General features: G+C 39.4%; 1 protein-coding gene across 2 annotated transcripts in view; it reads left to right on the top strand.

Annotated features, from left to right (window-relative positions):
* The first annotated feature begins 499 nt into the window (after nucleotides 1-499).
* LOC124409533 (octopamine receptor beta-1R-like) overlaps nucleotides 500-21,299 on the top strand; it is a 40,373-nt gene continuing 19,573 nt past the window's right edge. The window contains exons 1-2 of one of the 2 annotated variants that reach the window (XM_046887210.1): nucleotides 500-867; nucleotides 7,011-8,179. In XM_046887210.1, the coding sequence (XP_046743166.1) occupies nucleotides 7,422-8,179 (758 nt within the window). In that variant the 5' untranslated portion in view covers nucleotides 500-867; nucleotides 7,011-7,421. Of the gene's footprint in view, nucleotides 868-1,390; nucleotides 1,482-7,010; nucleotides 8,180-21,299 lie in introns of those variants that run through there. The other variant, XM_046887212.1, reaches the window with a different exon arrangement.

Raw genomic sequence — 21,299 nt, 5'->3', positions numbered from 1 at the left:
AGGTGCCTACCAAACAAGAAGAAGACGATGCGTTGCTTTTAGAGTTTCTGGACATTCTTGGTGACAGTACCGAAGGAATTTGGTCACCGACTTTGAATCTGATTAAACCGGCAGTCTGTTTTTAACATTCCGGTGGACAAAATGAAAAAACTATTGAAATAGAGAACGTGTTTGTGCAGCGTGTTGTTTTGTGCCAGTGAGGTATTCGACGGGGAAGATAAAGTGTGATGGAAGAAAAATGAGCGTCAATTCGGATTCTGCTTTCGTGATTTCGTTCGTACCGAGAAAGTTTTTTGTTTCCGTCTAATGTGAACCACGTGAATAGTTAGTGATTGAATAAAGATTGAAGCAGTTGAAAGGGGGTGAATAATGAATTGACCAATGATTAACGATATTCGATAATTAGGAATATAAAAAAACGAGACAAAAAGGAACGAGGACCATTAAAAACGACGAAAATAATTATTGTTATATGTTTTAACAACAAAATTAATGAAAGAGAAAGGATTAGGAGGTACGGAAAGTAATCAGGTTAAAAATGATAGAGAGAGAGAGACAGAAAAAGAAAAAGTTAACGATTGAATGAACGAAATATGTTCAAATGAACCGTTGAACGGTGATTATTTATACAGATCCGATATAAAAGGGAAATAAAAGTAAACCAGCCTCTGTGCCGGAGATAGAAAGAGAGAGAGAGAGATAGAGAGAGAAAGAGGAGAAAAACGTATAAGGGTAATGAAATGCGAATATCTTCATCCCTTTGGCGAGAACGCACCGAGTATATAGCGGATATATTGGCGGATGGATGGATGGACGGATGGAGGGGGAGGGGAGGACCGTTGGATCATGCCACTCGACAAAGCCAAGGTAGGTAATTGAATTTCAAGCAAGGCTTTTAATCCGGTACACGTCGTCGGTAGAATTAAACGGCTGTACATCTCATTCGAAGATATTCCAATCGGAAGTCAGACTTCAACTGCCGAGAGGCAGCGGCGAGCAGTCAGAATGATGAAAAATACAAAGCGAGGCGAAGAGAAGCGAGCTGGGGAAATAGAATATCGATAACGAGACGTTGTTAATACAAGAATATGAAAATGTGTCGACTGTATTAAGTAAAAAAGTAATAAAATTTTTCTACGAAAACTATATACTCTATGAATGAATTGGCATTTGGTTTGATTGGTTGAAAAAATGATTTAAGAAAATCGTCTCGAGTCTTTTCACATCCATTCAACAAATTATGCAAAAACATCCAATTCCTGTCGAGATTGCGTGACCTCGCTGGGATTTTCTCTGCGTTTAAATAAAACAAATAGTTTATTGCCACGGTGCTCTCTGTTTCTCCCTTTTTCTCCGCCTCTGATTATTCTGCAGCTGTAACTAGATTTGATACTGGGTACCGAATGCAGTAATGATCCAGTTTATTCGGTCTGGAAATCGTAAAGCTCGCTGTTTCGTACATAACGACTTCTGGCATGAGGGTAACTTAAACCAAGGCAAATCCGCCTGCATTTATGCAATTCATCGTCAGAGTAAATATTTGATCAAAATCCCCTTGAATTAGTGCAATTCTCTCTCAGAGTATATTTTTTATAAAAAGTCGACGCGTTTTTTGCTACCCAGATTTTGACGAGCAACTTTTGTTTGCGATTGACTGACTTCTCAATCTATCATTGGATTGGAGAGTGTACTCCGAATTGCATCAATACAGGCGAATTAACCACGTGTTAAATTACCAGTAAAATATTACATGCACGGAATAACCCGGCATTCAACTATTACACCTACTCCGTTAGTGGAGAACAGCAGCAGCGTTGAGCAGAACCCTTATCAAAACGCGAGCGGCATTGTCTTTTTCGCGAAGCGCATATATAGATACCTATTACGACCGAAGCGTGCCCACCTTATCTTATAGAGGCCCTGTTATATAGAGACATGGCTGGGGCGGCGGTCGAGGGATGATTCATCCCCGTTATACCTCTGGGCAATTAATCCCACCGAAAAACGGCTGCTGCTGAGTTTCTGTTCGCTATAGCAGGACGAGGAGCAGAACAAGGATGATAATGGGATATAGGATCGGGTCGGGATTATACTATATGGGAGAGAGAGAGAGAGAACAGAGAGTCTAGGGCCTTTCTACGGCAAAGATCGACCTGATCATCCTCAATTATTTACGTGTACCTTCTATAATGTGTGAAACCTTAACCGAAAAGATTAGGTGAAATAATTAACTATCAAGATAGAGACGAAATGAAAATTCATAATTTCGAAAAGAGAATAAAATATTTCACCGAATTGAATTACACCTGAGCTTTGCAATTCAATAAGAGCCTCTACTTCTTCACCCTCTCTTTCTCTTTCACTTTCTTCTTCTCTATCGTTCGTTCGCTCGCCTGTTCCCCATTTGAAACATTTATTCAGCTCAGTTTCATTTCGTTCCAGCTACTTCTCGCTTAGTTTTTACTCTCTTTCCTTTCTTCAATCTTTTTTTCATTTCACTTTATTTTTTATTATTTTATTTTATTATATTTCACGTGCTTACCAAGAGTTCTTGAAACGACCTGATCGTAGTATACGCGAATCAACTTGCTTTATTTTGATTGGCTGATATTCGTGCTCGTAGACTGGAGTAAACCTTCGCTGACAAGAATTAAATTCCCTAGAAGCGACTCTTTTATCTTTTTTGCGCTGGGAGTTCTTGTATAGCTCTGCCTCTGTCTTACGGAGTTTTTAGCACCGCCGGTTAGTTTGGAAACGCACTCTAAGAATCGTCAAGTCACGACGTCGCTGAGGTCACTCTTCCTGTCATGCTAGTAACATTTTTACACAGTTGGCTACGCCGATAAATTAGACTAGTTACAACCCTCTAACAGGTTTTTTCTTAGAACAATTCTCGGTGTAATGTCTCTTCTTGCTTCATTCTTGCCTTATACATACTTATATTATTACATCCGAGTTGAGAAAATTTCGTTCGCCGAGATAAAGCGAATCGTTGCGGAAAATATAGAACGTTGAATTTTAAACATGTGTAAACGTGTACTTGAAGCCAATTAGTTCAAATGCAGTGAAAGCCTTTACCACAAGCAATACTTAATAGGAGTAAAGCTCTACATAATGTAAATAGTAAATTTGCGCGAAGCATATAGATCAGAAAAGTAAGAGGAATAATCTAGACATTCACAACGTACAATGTACGGAGTGTGAAAAGGGCATGCGAATACGTATCACACATGTTGTAAGGCGTGATAAAAATTCTCAAGGCGATTGAGATTTATGAATATAATTTCGCGTTTCGCTGTCGTTTTGAGTGCGCCCTAGAATTCATTATATAAAGCAAAGCAGTAATATGAAACGAAAATGAACAGATACGAAATCCGATGCAAAGAATTCAAAATATGGCGATCAAGAAAAAAAAAATGTGCATCATTTTTTATAGGGAAAGTTGAATAATCGTATTCAAGATATAAACTTTGATGTAAACAATACTAGATAGTATTTAGAAAAAAGTGATTCTGTCATCAAAATAAATTCTCAAATCATCAACCAGCTGGATTACTGAATCTTTTCATTCTCTGTTTCCTAAAATATCATGAACCACCAATTGACCGGCATTTGTAGAATGGCAGAGGTCATCGGTGACGCGTTTTGTCGAATTAAACTATTCAACAATGAATAAAAAATAATATAAAATTTTCACCCACGTTTTTTGGGAAGTGGAAAGTTGTTCTACGATATTTCGGGGTAGAACACGTAGACTTCAACGAGCGATTTGGCTATGTTATGGTTCGTACTCGTCGATTATGCACTTACGTGTCCCTATTCCTAATGCAGGAAATGATATAAGAAGGAAGGGGTCAGTTTTATGGGAGACACACGATTTGAATGGTCTAGTTGGCTTATTGATAATGATCAAGTAATTGAATTAGGACAGTGGTCAATGTAAAGGAGTGGGCTTAGGGAAAGGGATTGGATTGGGGGATGAAAAGGTATAATTAGAAGTGACTTGCGCGAAAGCTGGGATCGAAGTGACGAGTTTAGAGAACGTAGGAACCTCGCTAGTTGGAGTTTAGAGATAAACCTGCTGACTCGGTGACGATAGGGAGAAGATGAAGGGTGTAAAGTGAGTATAAAATTTTGGGAAAGGAAAATGAGATCTGGAGAACTTAACCATGTCATCTACAGAATTTCCGTAAATTTTTACAGAATTTACAAATTGGTGAGAATTTCAAGTTTAAAAAAATTTACCATTCAGAAAGGTGGTACGTCCTTCAAACCTCAGATTCTTTTCTCACACTCTTTCAGTTACCTTATACCCTGCATTATTTTCTTATATCCTCCCTCTCATATACTCACTTTTAAGTAATTTTTCATTCCAAATTCCAAATGAAACTGAATTCTTCCTTCGTCCCTCTTACGAACAATTTCTCTTGCTCTCTTCCTCCACATATTCTGATTGTACTTTCCATCATATATTTCACAATAAATCAATTGTATATATATATATATATATATAGTATATAGGACATACACTACGTCCAGCCAAGGTGCTTATTTGGCTATTTTAGGGTTTGAACACTTACCTACCGCTACTCTCGATGCAGGTAATGAGTGAAGGTGGAAGGACTCGATTTTGAAAAAGTTGAATGGTATAGCTCCCGGTAGCAGCTCATCAAGATCTATACAATCTACCCCGTAACAAAGGGTTGGTACAGAAAATCCAAAAAAATTCAGAAGAATGTTTTAGAGCTATAACAAAATAAAAAAATGGATCAAATCAGAGAATGTGAGGGTAGAAGGAGTGTTGTATTGAGGTGGACACCCTCATACGTATAACGATATGATAGTTGCGAAAATATAGGTGTAATATGGAAGTATGTCTAGGGCAGAAGGTGTAAGAATTAAATGAGACCATTGAAAGGGTAGAAAGATGGAAAGAATCAGGGTACATTAATTTGTTGTAAATTTATCTGTGCACATACCGTGACAGTATGTACACAGTGATGTACTTAATGTACTATATATACATATCTATACACGGGCCGAAGGATCGGAACAGCCCGATCGATTAGAGGGTGAAAAACGAGTAGGTACTCCGAGTGAGTGAATGAGTGAGTGAGCGAGTGCTTATCTATTATACACATAGTGAGGGTGGTTAGGTACATACGTATGTACGTAGGTATATACGTTCGCATAACGTAAGGGGGGTAGGTAATAGGTTGCGGTGACAGTTTAATTGCTTTTTGATGTATACCTTATACATACCTTATAGGTATAAGTAGGCGATACGATAACCGCGCGGGGTATTGGTGCATAAATAAATCCATGAGAATGAAAATTATCGACGATAATGATGACGATTGCAGCGCTGGCGACGTTACGATCAGTGTTGGGTATTTTTTTAATTAATTATATGCTAAGTACTAATTACAAATGTAATTTGTAATTAAAAGAAATACAAGTACTACTTGCAATCTTGATTTGTAATTAGAAGAATAAAAAAGTAAGTAATTAGAAAAATTTCGATTACAAATTACTAATGTAATTAGTATCGAATTATCTTCTAATTACAAGTTACGAATGTAATTAGTACCGATTTTTCTTCTAATTACAAATTACATTTGTAATTAGTATTGGATTTTCTTCTAATTACAAATTACAAGTGCAATTACTATCGATTTTTCTTCTAATTACAAATTACGAATGTAATTAGTATCGATTTTTCTTCTAATTATGAATTACAAATATAATTAGTAATCTTGATTTAATTAATTACACCAAGTAAATTAATTACATTCACACAATATTTTTAAAACAATATTCAGACAAATCAATTGTGTTTTATACTCAGCATCGAAGTGAGCTTAAAAGTCAGTGTAATTTTATTGGGATGACTGAAAAATTATCGAAATTATTGATACTCACATTAAATGACCCATATATACTCGAAGTCACTCATATATCGTTGGAATAACCCATACATACCCGAAGTACGATTGCAATTATTCAGAAAAACGATATCAGTTACATTTGGAAAATTCAATTACAGCTAAAATCGATTCTAATTACATTCGTAATTTATAATTAGAAGAAAATTCGATACTAATCACAATCGTAATTTGTAATTAGAAGAGAATTCGATACTAATTACATTCGTAATCTGTAATTGAAAGTTTTCTAATGACAAATTGTAAACGTAATTAGTATTTTTTATTTTTCTAATTACAAATAAAAATTGTAATTAGTAATTGTTTTTCTTTGAATTACAAATTACATTTGTAATTAGTAATTAACATACACTACTTGCAGCACTCTGATAAGATCGAAAATTCTTACGAAATGAAATTTTCAATGGAACTGTTGTCATACTAATTGAGTATCCGAATTACTTGGGATTGCAACGCGTTATCGGAATGAATAACATTATTATGAGCATAATATACTTGTGTAGACTACAACCACGTCCAAAGTCGTGACGATCTTTGACTTGTTAACCGCTACGGTATTCAATACATACAACCTATACACCTAATTTCCCAGAATACACACAGACACACACTCAAAGTCCCAAGCTAATAATGCTAAAAGCAGCTTCGTTAATTGCTTGTTTACTGCTGGCGCTTGCCTCCCGTTAATATCTTTTTCTTCGCCCTTCTTCGAACACTTCAATTTCCACCTTGCCCTTGGTAAAAAAATTTTCACGCTCACGGATTGTCCATGTTATTTTCCTCCCCAATGATCGATCACAAACCGGGGGTTCAACTGTTTTTGGCATAGTTATTATTATAGGATATAAGCAAGCCAACAATTTGACAAATTGATGAAATACTGCAGGAATATTGTGAAGTTAGCGTTGTACGTAATTGGTTTTCTGATTGGGCAGGGAGGGGCGACGGGGGTAAACGAGAAAGTCTATTTCGCAGTAACCGATGAAGTTCTAGTAAGAATAAGCAGTGTGTATAGTTGAAACGGAGACAAGGAGAAGAATACATGTTATATACCCTTGATTTCAGGGGGACATTGCGAGATGCGAGGAAGTCGAAGCGTGACGGGAACTTCACCAGGCCTCCAGGCAACCAAACAAACATGAAGAACGTCCCAAACCAGAGAAAGGAGTCTCGAGTTGTCGCGCCTCGATCCATCAGTTTAGATTTTTAATCCAGACAGTATTTTCGCCCGGTTTGCTTGATGCTAAAATTTGGATTTGAGAACGTTAAACCGACGATGAAGAGCAAAGGAGAAGAATAGAGGTTACGGGTATAATGCAGTGCAAATCGACGAGGAAACGATGATACGGCCAAACCTTGATCAAGTCAAAACCCACGCGAGATTCGACACTCGTCTGGTGGTAAAATCGAGAAAGAAAAGGACGGTTCGTACCTTGGCTTGTGACTGATCACAGTTGGCTAGTCCGGCGATAAGACATGGAGTACAACGAAACGCTGGACTCCAAGGAAGAATTCAACTCGACGAACGCGTCGACGGTTATGACGACAATCCTGAGCGGAGAGTATGGGTCGTACAATGACTCGACGGATGTGGTGAGGGAGAACGAAGAGATCGAGCACGTTCTGCTGCAGGTGGTTAAGGCCTCCATAATGGGTTTCATAATCCTCTGCGCCCTCTTCGGCAACCTGTTGGTCATAGTGTCGGTGATGCGACACCGTAAACTGCGCGTGATAACGAACTACTTCGTGGTGTCGTTGGCGCTTGCTGACATGCTGGTTGCGATATTCGCGATGACGTTCAACGCGAGCGTCGAGTTGTCCGGGCGATGGCTCTTTGGTTACTTCATGTGCGACGTGTGGAACTCGCTCGACGTATTCTTCAGCACCGTGTCGATCCTCCACCTCTGCTGCATCAGCGTAGATCGCTACTACGCCATCGTTCAACCCCTCGACTATCCTTTGATCATGACTAACCTCAGACTCGGTACGATGCTCAGCGTAGTTTGGTGCTCGCCGGCGGTCGTCAGCTTCGTGCCGATATTTGCCGGCTGGTATACGACACCCGAACACCTTCAATACCGCTCCAATTATCCGGATGTTTGTGTATTTCACGTTAATCAATTCTACGCGGTCGTCAGCTCCAGTGTAAGTTTCTGGGTACCCGGCATTATCATGATCGCGATGTACTACAAGATCTATCAGGAGGCCGATCGTCAGGAACGAATGCTTTACAGGTGAGTCTCTTTCTCGCAGATGATCAATCCATGCTTCTTACATTATAAATCAACGTGAATATTCACAGTCAGCACAACCCTTCAGCGCTATGTGATATAGAATTTTCACTTAAGGTCCATGCAGGCTGATACACTTTTCGGAGGAACCGTCATCTCAAACCATCATTATGTTCCTGAGATTTAAAAAATTCACTTTTTTCAAGATAAAACTGTAGTAGTGACACTTGAGTTTTGTGCTTTCTACTTTCTCAACACGTTCAAACCTGCTCTTCCCACCAATCTGGCGTGAACAAACCCCAACAGGCACGTTGAGCGATTTATTGTTTCCTTATCCAAACGCGACGGGAAATATTTTGCTCAAATTCTCCCTCAAGTTGTACTCTCCGTTACTTTTTTTTCATCTTTTGTCTTGTTTTGCAAGAAGTTTCGGGGATATTCTCGCAATAGAAATACATTATACGTATTTTTGGAAAAGATAATTTGCAAGGAAAAAAGGCGAGGAATACGGGAGAGAACATTCAGAAATGTTGGCCAAAAGCCAGATTTCGAGAGGGAAAGAGAGTGAGCGTCTGGTCTCACGAGGAAACTAATCCGCTAGCCGCGATGGCCAGAGAGTAATATCGATTTTGCGATGAGACGGTTTTCATCAAAGGTGGTTTGGAACCTTATACATCTCATACTACTCACGGCCTGACGAAAGTCTATTTTGTACAAGCTGGTCGCGTTTTCTTTTTTTATCATCTATTTTCTTCTTCTTTTTATTTCGGAGAAAAAGAAAAAGAGAAGGTCGTATTACATAGTCTAATAGCCATACCATTATCCGATAGTAACGAATAGTAAATAAGTTATAAATTCCAAAACTATACTATACACAGGAAGAAAAATGCAAACATGCAATGTTTTATAGTGCTTTTTGAGTTACAAAATTTTATTGTTATACATATATTACGTTATACATTCGTATCTCTGAGTAGTTCCGTTTTTATCCCACCGCAATCGCCATAAAAATTTGTAAACTTTTTTTACACGATATTCATTTTTCATCGCTTACAAAGCTGTTACGACACAGTCTATTGCAAATTCATTTCCGTTTATGAAAATGTATTCGCAGGTATTTACATAATGTTATAAGTGATACATTGCTATAGATATAATATACATGAAACGAGTCTCGGGGTAAAAATTTAGCGATTACGAACAACAGCTTACACGTACACCTATTTTTAAACTCGAACTAAGGTATATTCGTAGGGCTTCGAGGTATGAAGGGATTTGCAGGAGGCTGATTTCGCAGAGGGTATGAAACAACGCAGATAAAAGCTCAGTCTCGTGGTTCAAACATGCAATGCCCGAATAACTAATAAGCCGCGTCATGTGAAAAACAAACAGATCATTACGCAATAGGTGTTCTTTCAGCCCTTATTTCGGTTGTGCAGATGGTTTACGCCTTTTAAGCAAATTGGGCATTAGAAAAACCCGTACGAGTTTTCCTCCCCTTTCAGCTAGCTCAGAGCGGCTGCTTTTTTACCGCCCCAACTCGAACGACACTTCAGAGGCCGTTTAACAGGGCGATAAGAGCCGAACCTAGAAAATTCCAACTCCATTTCGTGATCGCGAAGGAGAAGAGCTCACGTAAGACGGGAAAATTGAAAACTACGAAGCGCCGCGCTACACGGCGATAACGATTAATTGACCTGAAATCCCCCCCCTCTTCCCTCCGCGCTCCACTCGCTTCTTCAATTTTCTCTCTCACTCTCTGAGTTGAATTGCTTTTTTGCAGTAGCAAAAGAGCGCAGAACCTGCACCTGGTGCTGCTAACAAATTCTCGTAATGCCACGGAGAGAAACACTCGTTCCTTTCCTCTCACTGTGATCTTAACGTCCTCGGAACGCGTTGATTTTTCGGATTAGTCGTGTTAATTCCTGCACTTGAAGATTTCCACTTCGCCTTTACGAGAGACTATAAAGTCCCTGAATTAGATCTCTTCAAACGGTTTATCCAGGGTAAATACAGCGGGTCAATCACCTTGCATTTCATAAAAATTCAGAACATTCTGACGCTGATCAATGATTAGGTTTCGAAAGAGGAAAAACATGGCAAAAATTTTGTATCGCTGAAATTCTGTGAAATAGTCAACGTCTCTACGTTCGAAATATATCTCTTTGAAAAAACGGGAGTCTAGAAATGGTCTGAAGTTAAGTAATCACCGCCGACCTTCGTAAGTCGTGTTCGCAAGTAATTGCCTTAAGCATTTTCAGTCGCCTTGAATCTACGTCATTAGACCTTATGAATTCATTGGATTATAAAATCTCGTCTTTGCCTTTATCTTTTCAGCCCTCTTTGCCTACTTTGGCGCCTCTACTTTTTCATTCCCTTACGGTACATGTCTTTGGTGTGAATGCCATCCATGGCAAGTTTGCGCAATATGGCCATGGATAAAAATAAACTATCTATCCATGTATCTATCTCTGCTTGTCCAGACCACGTTGCGGGTTTATTTTCAAGTGTGAATACACTTATCACGGCAAACTTCCCCGCGTTGATGTTACCATAACGTCGGATTATCTTGGTGTTAGCCGAGTTGAACACTGATGTTGTGTACACAGTGCAGGCGGATAAAGAAGCGGAAGGATGATGGCTCATTCATACGTGAGGTTGCGGCTCTCCTCCTCCTTTTTCCTCTTTCTCCGACATTATCATCGATGCTTTGTACCCACCTCTATACTCCACCGTTTCTCCCCCCACGATTCAGATAACCTTGTAGTACACAACGGGCTTCCCTCGAAAGCTTACGTAAAAACGCTGGCTACTTGTGTGTACCAGTAATAAATGAGTAAACGAACGAAAGTTTGATGATCCAAGAGTGTCCGCTTCAAGGCGAAAAAGCTTGTGTCTCATGATGATCATCATACCCTCAACGGAACAATTTGCCGATTTGGAGATTCCAATTAACCTCTCTGACTTTGAATCCCTGTATATCAACAAATTGACGGTAGTTAGTATTATAGGTGTATAATATGAGTCGATGGGTAGATACAGCTAGGATGAGAATAGGTGGAGAAACGCTTTTAGCTTGATTGACAGTATTTGCAGTGTGGCGGTGTTGCATGGAGGGCGGAGGTGGAGTATGTTCACTGATTTACGCTCTAAATCAAATAACCATCCCCGCAACATCCATCGCATCTCTACTTTGCACCAGAGATATCTATCGATCGGCATCACGTGCATATTATAATATAATTACTCGTTCAGATGCAATTAAAAACTTAATTAGAAATTCCGTCGCAAACTAACTGCACTCAGGTTGCAGTACCAGCAGCAGCAGCAGCAGCACGAAGTGTTAAAGACAAGGAAACAAATCAGTATGACCGTTAGATATATTCTGATCGACAATTATAAGTAATTATGCTTCCGAGTGATAATATTATTCTCATGAATTTATACACTTGGAACGAAATAAGAGAAAGAAGCCTAATTCAATGCGGTGAATTGATACTGATGAATTGCAGATAACGAAGACGTAGTACAGGAGTCACGGATTTTTGGAACGATGATAAAATGAAGAAACTATTTCTCACGATTAAATCTAATTGTAAGCGACAAAATGGCAACGAGTCGTTGAATATATACAACAACGTTCTTCGTATCTTTAAGAAGAGTCTAATTATTTTCGCTCTGAATCATCGTGATAATACATCGTCTAGTACACGAGGTGCATTGCAGTGAACTATAACCACGATAATAATAATACGAGTTGTTAAAATGCACTCTCGGTCTATTACATGTATAATACGACAATCTTTAGTAAGTATATGAATGATAGGTATACGAAATCCTGGTATATGTGTTATAAGATACATAGAAATGAAATATTTATACATATATAGTGTATACCTTATATATCTATATCTATAATCCATTGTCAAAGAAGAGAGATCTCTCAAAGTCTTTCGCGGATGGTAGATATTAAATGTTTTTGATTTCCCAAGAGACCCTGATGAAAGTGCTCCCTTCCTCTTTCTCTTTCTCTTTCTCTTTCTCATTCTATCTCTTATTCATTTCCTCTATCTCACTGGAATTTGTTCATTATATCTATAATGTTTAAAATCAAGACGGAGAGAGAAAAGAGGAAATGGAAGTGAGGAAGAGGAGGTCGCGAAAAATCAGTGAAATGTATATATTTACCTTAGATATATATATTTACCTTCGTAGAGCGAAATTCTCATAAGTCCGTTGCGAGAGTGTCTCCAACGATTCCAAGATCATTACTGTCATAAATGATTATTTATTTTACAGAGATTCTTTTCCCCACGATAATCGACAAAAGACTAATTCATTACTTTCCGCATATCGCATACTCCAAGTTTGAAGCCACCCAAGATGGACAAAAAGCGAGATTCGTAGTATATACGTCTATATGTATACCTGAATATCTGTGCAGAGCTGGTCTATGGAATAACAACTGCGGGAACGACGGTAAAATTTTTTTGTTTCATATCGTAATAGAATTTTACGAGTACCGTAACGCGTATTACCTACCACCGTATCGTAATGGAAAACTATATGTACCGATAATATACTTATCCAGTTCTCCGGACTTTTATTCAAATTTCTTATAGCCAATTTCATTTTATTCCCCATCACATTATACCATCATAAATTCCAGAGAATCATGTTACGTTAGATTTCTAATCTTCAAAGCATCGCGTTTGTTTGTATGATAATTATTTTACAAGAAAGAAATAGACTGTCAAGAGAAGCGTAAACTCGTATTTAACATTGAATTACGCTCTCTATAAGGTGTTCGAGTTGAAATCAAACGATTGAAAATGATCAGCGGACTATAATGAAACAACAATTTGAGCCTCCAACAAAATCCATGAGAAATCGCACAGTCTGCTCGAAATGCTTGATCCGATGCTACAATACATGATCGTTGGAAAGTTAAAATGAAAAAGTGTCTAGCTAAATAGAAACGTCGAGCCGCAAAGCAACTATTCACTCGGTGAATCCACCATAAATCTCGACTGATCAAATGCTACAATAATGGCAGTGACTAGAAACGGAAATCTGGTCTTCTTACCAGAAATATATCTACCCGTCTACGTACCCTCAGGATGTAAAGTGGCTAAAAGCGAAGTAAAGGTAATAGAATAGAATGGAAGGAGGTATGGAAAGGAAAGAAGCTTTACTCGAGCATGAATGAATTTACCTTTGCAGACAAGAGAGATGTGCGAAGAATCTGAGATAAATTCCCCTCACTCCTCCACTGAGGGGGCATATTTTCCCGGACCAACTTTGAAATTAAACTGGCGTGCACGTCTGTCAAGTGAAATTCTAAATGTACGTAACAACAACATTCTGTGTTCCAAGCAGCTGGTCGTCCGAAATTCAACTCCGTACCCTAGAGTGCAGAGACAACACGGTGATACGGACTTTGTCCTGACAGCAAGGCATCACCAGGAATGACTGGAAAAAAAGAAATTTCACGAAATGGTGGAGAGGAGCAGGAACGAGAGAGCGCATCTCTCTCTCTCTCTCTCTCCCTCTGAAAGGAATTTTAAGTAGCCTTAGATAGCGAGGGTCTGCGTAAGCGAAAATTTATATGGAAGCAGAGCAAGCCAAGAGGGACTCTCGGTGGTTGGTTAGGTGAGCGATGCTGGTCTGAATATAATGGACACTGTGTCGCTTTTTCCTAGCGAGTTTCTTGCCTCCTTGTTATCTCCTTACCCTATCGCTTAAAATGCGGTACAGACGAACTAACGTCGGGTCAATCCCATTTACGGTTCTACTTATGTTACTCATGGAGAAAAAATGACTATTTATCATGCGGTTAATCATTGTCACGTACTATAAATTGACTACATGTGAATTACAGAGTAATTTGACCCGTTATTCTCGTTTTGTCTCTCCGTTCATCTGTCTCCTCGCCAAAAAGATATGTTGCAACATTAATTTTGAGTGTAGGTAATTCACATTCACGTTGACCTGCAAGTTTTATACTGGAATAAAAAAATATGCACTGGGCATTCCATACGAAGCCGACCAATCTGTGATCCCGACCATTTTTAATTTTGTTGAAAATTTTCTATTATTCTATACCTACTGAACACATTTTGTTACATTTTTTTACATTTTTATCTCGAACCATCCAAATATAATAAATTTTTTAAATTTCGCAGAATTTCTTTTAAATGGTCATAGCCTTTTCAAAACCAGATATCAAACTAAAGTACTAGGTATTTTTTTTCGTTTTTAGTTGTAGGTCCATAAGTAAAATATGAAAAAATTGAATGTTAAGAATTACTTGAGAAATGGACAAAAAAAAAAACTATTTTATCACAAGCTACGAATTTTTCAGTACTTGTAAAAATGTCTGAAAATTTTTTCGAAAGATTGCTTCCAGTATTCACGGACTTCATTGGTCGGTTTTGTATGGAATGCCTCTATACATACATGGCAATACAAGATTCGGTTAGTCACCGATTCGGTTCAGGAGTTGGATTGCGTTTACAATTAGTTCGATTTCGAAGCGTCGATGGAACACGTTGCAATGTGGATCAGTAGTCTTGCAGTAATAGCGGTAGAGGCAGCTACTGTAATGCACAATTGGGAGTAATTGGGTATATAGTGCATGCATTCCTGTGAACATACTGTTAGCGCCGGCAACGGCGCATGATAGAGAGATAGGAGAACGGTATCGGATTTCTTCGAGAAGTTTAATAAACGAATTCAATTTGTCGTTCCTCGCCCATGCCAAAGTACAATACTCATATATCGTGGTGCCTAAAGGCAATTTCAACGTCGTTAAATTACCTCCTTTATATTCGTCGCAGGCATTGCTCGAGACCGGCGGTGTAAAGGTACCTACATACATTCGAGGACTCAGTCATAGCGTCATGCGCCATTTTGTTCGTTCGCCGGTTTTTCACGGTGTACAAAATGGCGCGGCACATCATGGTATGGAGGAATTACGGTATGTGTGCCTAGGTGGAGGAAAAGCGAGATGACTCGAACAGTCCATGGCACGACTGGTTTCCCACTTCTTGGATTTGGAAACTTGGTTCTTGTATGTTACACGCGCGCGTCCATCACACGCTTTCAGGTTAGGACCACAGGGGACGGAAAGAGGGACTTATGAAACGTGAAAACGTTCTCTCGCACCTCCCACGCGGAATATTGTACAACTTCTCTAAGTACTTGAGCAAACTTCATCTTCCAAGGATGAAAACTCGCACTTTGCCCGGCTGTTCTACTTTGCCCTTACTCATTCTATGCGTTTCTATTCCTCTTCTTGCGGGAGATGTAAGATACGGTGTATACGCGTATTAACAACGCGATACCTGAAGAGCGCTGACTGTCGAATCCAAGAGAAGAAAAGCGAGATGCGATTGCGACCGACTCGTGAGAAAGAATTTTGTATATTATACGTACCCGTTCGTATTTTCAAATATTTTTCACTTATACAGTATTGCAATACCTCTTGTCTTCCTCTAACCGTTGCTGCATCATCATCGATGTTGGTTGAGGGATTGCGGACGGCAAACTTGAATTCGATATTGCTAATGGAATCCTCCTCCTCGCGCAGCGAAAGGTTATAATCTTGTTTTCCAGGGAGCTCGCGGTATTTTTTGCCCATGCAAACCGTATTCTCGTCTCCCTTGAGTTACGCTTCTCCACAAAAGACGGAGGGGTGATAAATTCTATGAGCATGAGAACTCTTCTTGAGGCCACTGTCGCGTACAATTCCAACTGTTCTCTTCTGCCGTGTCTGATGTACGCTGATATTCCAGCTCAACTTTCGTAGGCCTGACCAATTTAACGTCTCTGATGTTCCAGTACAATATGTGACTCCGTATTCCATGTTTTATACTCCTAGTTCTGAGTCTGCTTACAATGATTGTATTTTGAGAGTATCCATAATACGCTCTCCGTGCAGAGTCGCTTGAAGTTATGCATCAGTGGTCAGTGATCTGAATTCACCTGCCATCATTATTCCAAAATTATACCTACAAGGTCGGAATGACGTACAGATAAATCATGCCGTAGAGACGAGGAGGAGTAGGAAAGGTGGTAGCCACCAGAGAGATCAGACAAACTCATTTGAATTTCTCAAAGCGAAATAGCGTTTCAAATCTTTTGAAGTTTAGCAATCTTGAAGTGAGAGTTACAGTATGCGGTACTAAGGGTTGTACCTATAATAACGTAGCTGTATACCGGTGAAAAGTTCTGAACTTCTTGCAGATTATAGGCGAGAGCGAGAGAGAGAGACATGGAGGGGGAGTTACAATATCGACGGTATAAAAATTATCTCGTTTTTTGCCACAGCGAGTTGTTTTTTTCCCAAAGATCAAAGCCGGACCCCTTTCCGCAGAGGATTATCTATGTATATACCTTATACCGAGATAAAAAATTACACGAGGACATGATGGAAGACCGAGTTATGTGGGTATAGGTATAGACACCGATACAGAAAATACAGCGAGACAGCGAAGAAGCGCGGATAAAAAGTAAGGAGAAAAGTGGGGAAAAAACGGAAAAACAATTGTTCCAAGACTGGGTCCTCGAGAGAGGTGGACAATCGATCTAGCCTTGCAGGAGGTTATTTGTCTGTAAAACTGAAGGAATCCCCGGAGCCTGAGTCTAGACTCTAGCTGGTAGCTGATATGGGTGACCTTGAAAGAAATTGCTGTGCAAATTGTGGCGTAACAACTGCACTCTAACATTATTTGAGGACGAAGTTGAAACTCTCGTTATATAACCGCATATCCAGAGCTATAACCTAGCGATATTTATAGCGAAAAATCGCAAGGTCAGATGTATCTACACACAAGTTCCTGCATCATTTATTGGACGGAGCGGTATTTCCAACCCTCTAGATCGCATTTTATGGACTGTTGTGTCCACTGAGTTGTGCAATAAAAAGGAACATGGTCATTTTGTTATTGATAAAGATTTTGGCAGAAATTTTGCATGAATACGGAGACCGATCAAAACGATCACTGCGACAAGTGGGTATATAAATATGCGCAAGTACAACATTTTTCCATTTTTGTATAACATGGAACTATAGGGATCAATATCACGCTATGGTTGGGTTCGAAATGAGCATGTCAATTCTTACGATTGAAAAGAGTTACACGTAACAGGTATAATCGATTGAAGGAAAGGAGCGCATGAGAAAAGAGGGGGAGGAGGATGATGATGATGATGATAAGAGACGTTTGGGCGAGGCAAGAACTTTATCTCATTGCCAGGAGATAAAACTTCGGTGCTAAGCGGCCACTAATCAAAGTGCTGCAGGGAGGCAACTTTACTCATAAAACTGTTAATTGCTCGAAACTCTTTGGTATAACATAAAACCTTGTTAATACTAGAAAACAATGATAAAATACATATAAATAAGTTTAGATGAAAAAAAACTGACCTCTTTAAAGTTTCAGGCTCACGGGTAAAACCTTGTTTCTTCTTTTACGTTTGTCATCTCTAGTTCCGTTTAGTCTAGCTCAGTTTTATTTTGTTTGAACCGCTTTTCTCGCGCTAAGCTCTCGACATCGTTTCTCAATTAACCTGATTCAAAGTGCATCACCTCAAAGCCGTATCTGATCCACATGTTCGTCCTGCCTCGCAGCTACTAAAATTTAGAAAAATCCAACTCAGCAGGATTCGATTGCTGCGGGCATTCGTCAGAGATTTAATCATCGTTTCAGAGGATTATTTGGGTTTAACCAAGATTCGAAAGAATATTCTTTTGCAAAGGGAAATTTCGTGCGGAGAAATTTTCACCTACCTAAACACTTTTTCTCTCTGTCTTTCTCTGTCTCTCTCTCATATCGTTGAAATTCCGCAAACTTTGCATAATACAGTCTTACATATACGAGATCGCAAAGAAATTAAACTGATGGTGGATCGTCATTGCCTCTCCATCTTCCTTACTTTCGAATGCGGTCAAGGAGAACCAATCTAAAAGTTTTATTTACAGATTATCACACACACACACACAGAGGTGTGCGCGCGACCAATCGCTTCGGACCAATTCTCACACATCACCAATTTCCCAACACTTTCCCACAGTATATAAAAGGATTTCCAACTTCTCTCTATCTCTCGTTTTCTCTCTTCCGATTCCTCTAGACCTTACACGCACATATGATAATATAATACCTACAAATACAACCTGATCAGAGAAGTTTCCACATCATGGCGTTGGGCCAGCATCTAGTGTATTGTATGTAGTCGTACAGATATACGTACATGTTCATTTAGTCCTTTATGGTAAAAAAAAAAAGAAAATTCCTCATCCTCGGTATGTTAAATATCAAAACGAAATATAACGACCTCGTCGCTCGATGAGGCTGCGTGTAAACGCGCTAACGCTAACAACGTCAAGGGGTCCGTGTATACGTACCCCTATAGGCTTCATGTCGTTAGGGGTAACCAGGCCTTGATGCCCGGGAAGACGACGACGACGACGTTTGGTACATTATTTACGCGAGGGTATTGATTGCCCGAAGAAGAAGAAGTAGAAGAAGTAGAAGAAGAAGAAGAAGATGGATGGATGGATGGATATATTAGCTGGTGAGCAAAGCTGAAGGATATGTGGAGACAAAGCGTTAAGAGTAAAAAGATATAATACCTATTCAGATGTATATATATATACATGTATACTACAACAAAACCGGTAAATGAATGAGATAAGAACCAAACAGGAATATCGATTTCGATTTCCTTCAGCAGATACGTTCGTGTATAATTGACGTTGGGCGTACATATACATACCATAAATACATACGAACTTCGATAAGTGACGCAAAGACGTCGCCCACTCCCATCCTGCACCCTTAGAGAGTGGCGGACGAGAGTTTGAGAAGGGGAGAAGTAACTTTGCCCAACCACCCAGCAGCCAGCCAGCAGATGTAATTTTCCTGGAGGCGGATAAGTTGTCCTCTCTGCTAACGGGATCGAAGACCAAGCTTGCAGGGTAGCAGCAGGAGTAGCAGCAGCAGGGAAATCCTGGTAGGTTAATACCTAAAACTCAGCACAGCAAAGTTGATGAGATATTTATCCTCGGACATGTTGAAGAACCGCAGAGCAAACTAGTCAGCCAGTATATATATATATATATATATATATATATATATATATATATATATATATATATAAACTGTCGTCAAGTTTTCCAAAACCAAAGAATTGACTGTTGCGTCCTCAAACACTTGCTAGGCTCTGAGAAGTGATTCGTAATTACACATCTGGTTCCGAAATGTTTTCTGCTACCTTTATAGAGTCCTTCAGTTTTATATTCGTATTCTATATCTCCAACTTTTCAAATACCCAGTTACATTTTTTCGACTGTCAAATGACAAATATCGAAATCCACATACCTCAAACACAATAAAGGGCTCAACAGCCCCATTTTGTATGCAATTCTCGACAAAAATATTCCAGCACATTTTCATTTGACGCAGAAATACAGATATGGCACGAATTCTATGAATTTACTATTGCGATTTCGTAGAATCCGTGCCATTTCTTTATATCTGCACTAAATAAAAGTGGTTCGTAGTGTTTTTGTTCAGAATTTTGTACAGAATGGGGCTGTTAAGTCCTTTATTGCGTTTGATATACGTGAACCTCGACATCTACGTCAACGTCGAAATCGATCAGGGCACCCCTCTAACCAGAGCGGACGTATGCAGTTCGTGAGTTCCTCAAGATCCTCAACAATTTTCAATCTATGCTCGTGTAACAACCTGTCGATGAAAACTTTACGTTAATAACCAACAACATCGATTTGCTATCATATATATCAACTCGTTAAGTATAGTTATGTTTATATTAATCACAATAAAATCTCATTCAAACCTGAATACCTGTAATTCATTATTTAGTACCACAGCGATTTCACGGAATATCCGAAGCTAACGCCATGCAAGGGTAAACGTGAACACTGACGAAAAGTTCAGAGTCTCGGTTTTAATCTGGGATTTAGTAATTAGGTGGGGGTGGAACCCCCTCTTCTCTCTTTCTTCCCACGCCACCTCGATTCATTCTCATTTCATAGATCTCGCCTCGAGCACGTGACCTGGATCCCCGATCTCTGACTTTTGTCTGTCCAATGTACTATTCTTCTGCCCCATCATTTTTCTCCATTATTTTCTTCGTACCCTGTGGTTAATCCTTCACGATGCGACGATGCGGGAGTAAATGACTTTTGTCGCGAACTTGGACGCAAGAAATAGGATAACATCTCCACTTCCCGTGGGAACAAAGAGTTCCACAAGCTTCTATAGGTCAAACCCGTAAGTCCTTGACCATGAGGTGAGATGAGAAATTTCTCGGCAAGTCTCGCGCAGCCTCAAGCATGAATGACGGCGTTGTCGGAAGGTGTGATGGTATTCAAAGGATGCGTAAGGGTACGTGGCCTTGTCCGAGAGCGGATATTTCATTACAGGCGGCCACGGGGGCTCTTCTCTATCGTAGTCGAGGTTATCTATCGAGGTTCCTTCGCACATATAGCCAGTTGAAAAACGATTTTAGCGGAACAAGATGCCATAAGATAGCGTCCGACGTACGGAATGCGAGAGACAAGGATGGGTGTACCGAAATATTACGGAGACGATCGTCTTACTTTCTGTCGAATACCACACGGATGGGCGAATTCACCATTGGAATTTTCACCTCAATTCTAAGAAACACCCTCACCCTTCGTAATCTTCCCTGATATCCTTATACACCCATACTTACCTCGCTTTACGGCCTGGATACGATCCAGAAAAGTTCGCCGCAAAGAGAAAAGCTGTATAATCAATTGTTTTTTTTCACATGCAGATTCAATTGGTTCTATTCCAATTTTTTTATAAATTAACATAGTTTTTAGTTCATGAAACATTTTATTCCGTTTGTTTCTTGTAAAAATGCTTGCATAAAAAACAAACATTTAAGCCGTATAACGAAACGTAATTCTGAGCCGTAAATTGAAAAAGTGCCATAATTAGAAAAAAGCCGTTTTGATGTAATGCCATATATAGGGCGGTCTTATAGAGAGGTATAGGTGTACAGGGACACGTGTGCACAATATATGCATAACTGAATGTATCAATTTTATAGGTTTATATAG

This window comes from Diprion similis, chromosome 8, assembly GCF_021155765.1.
Source record: "Diprion similis isolate iyDipSimi1 chromosome 8, iyDipSimi1.1, whole genome shotgun sequence".
Taxonomy (NCBI): Eukaryota; Metazoa; Arthropoda; class Insecta; order Hymenoptera; family Diprionidae; genus Diprion; species Diprion similis.
This window is presented reverse-complemented; position numbering and strand designations above follow the sequence as displayed.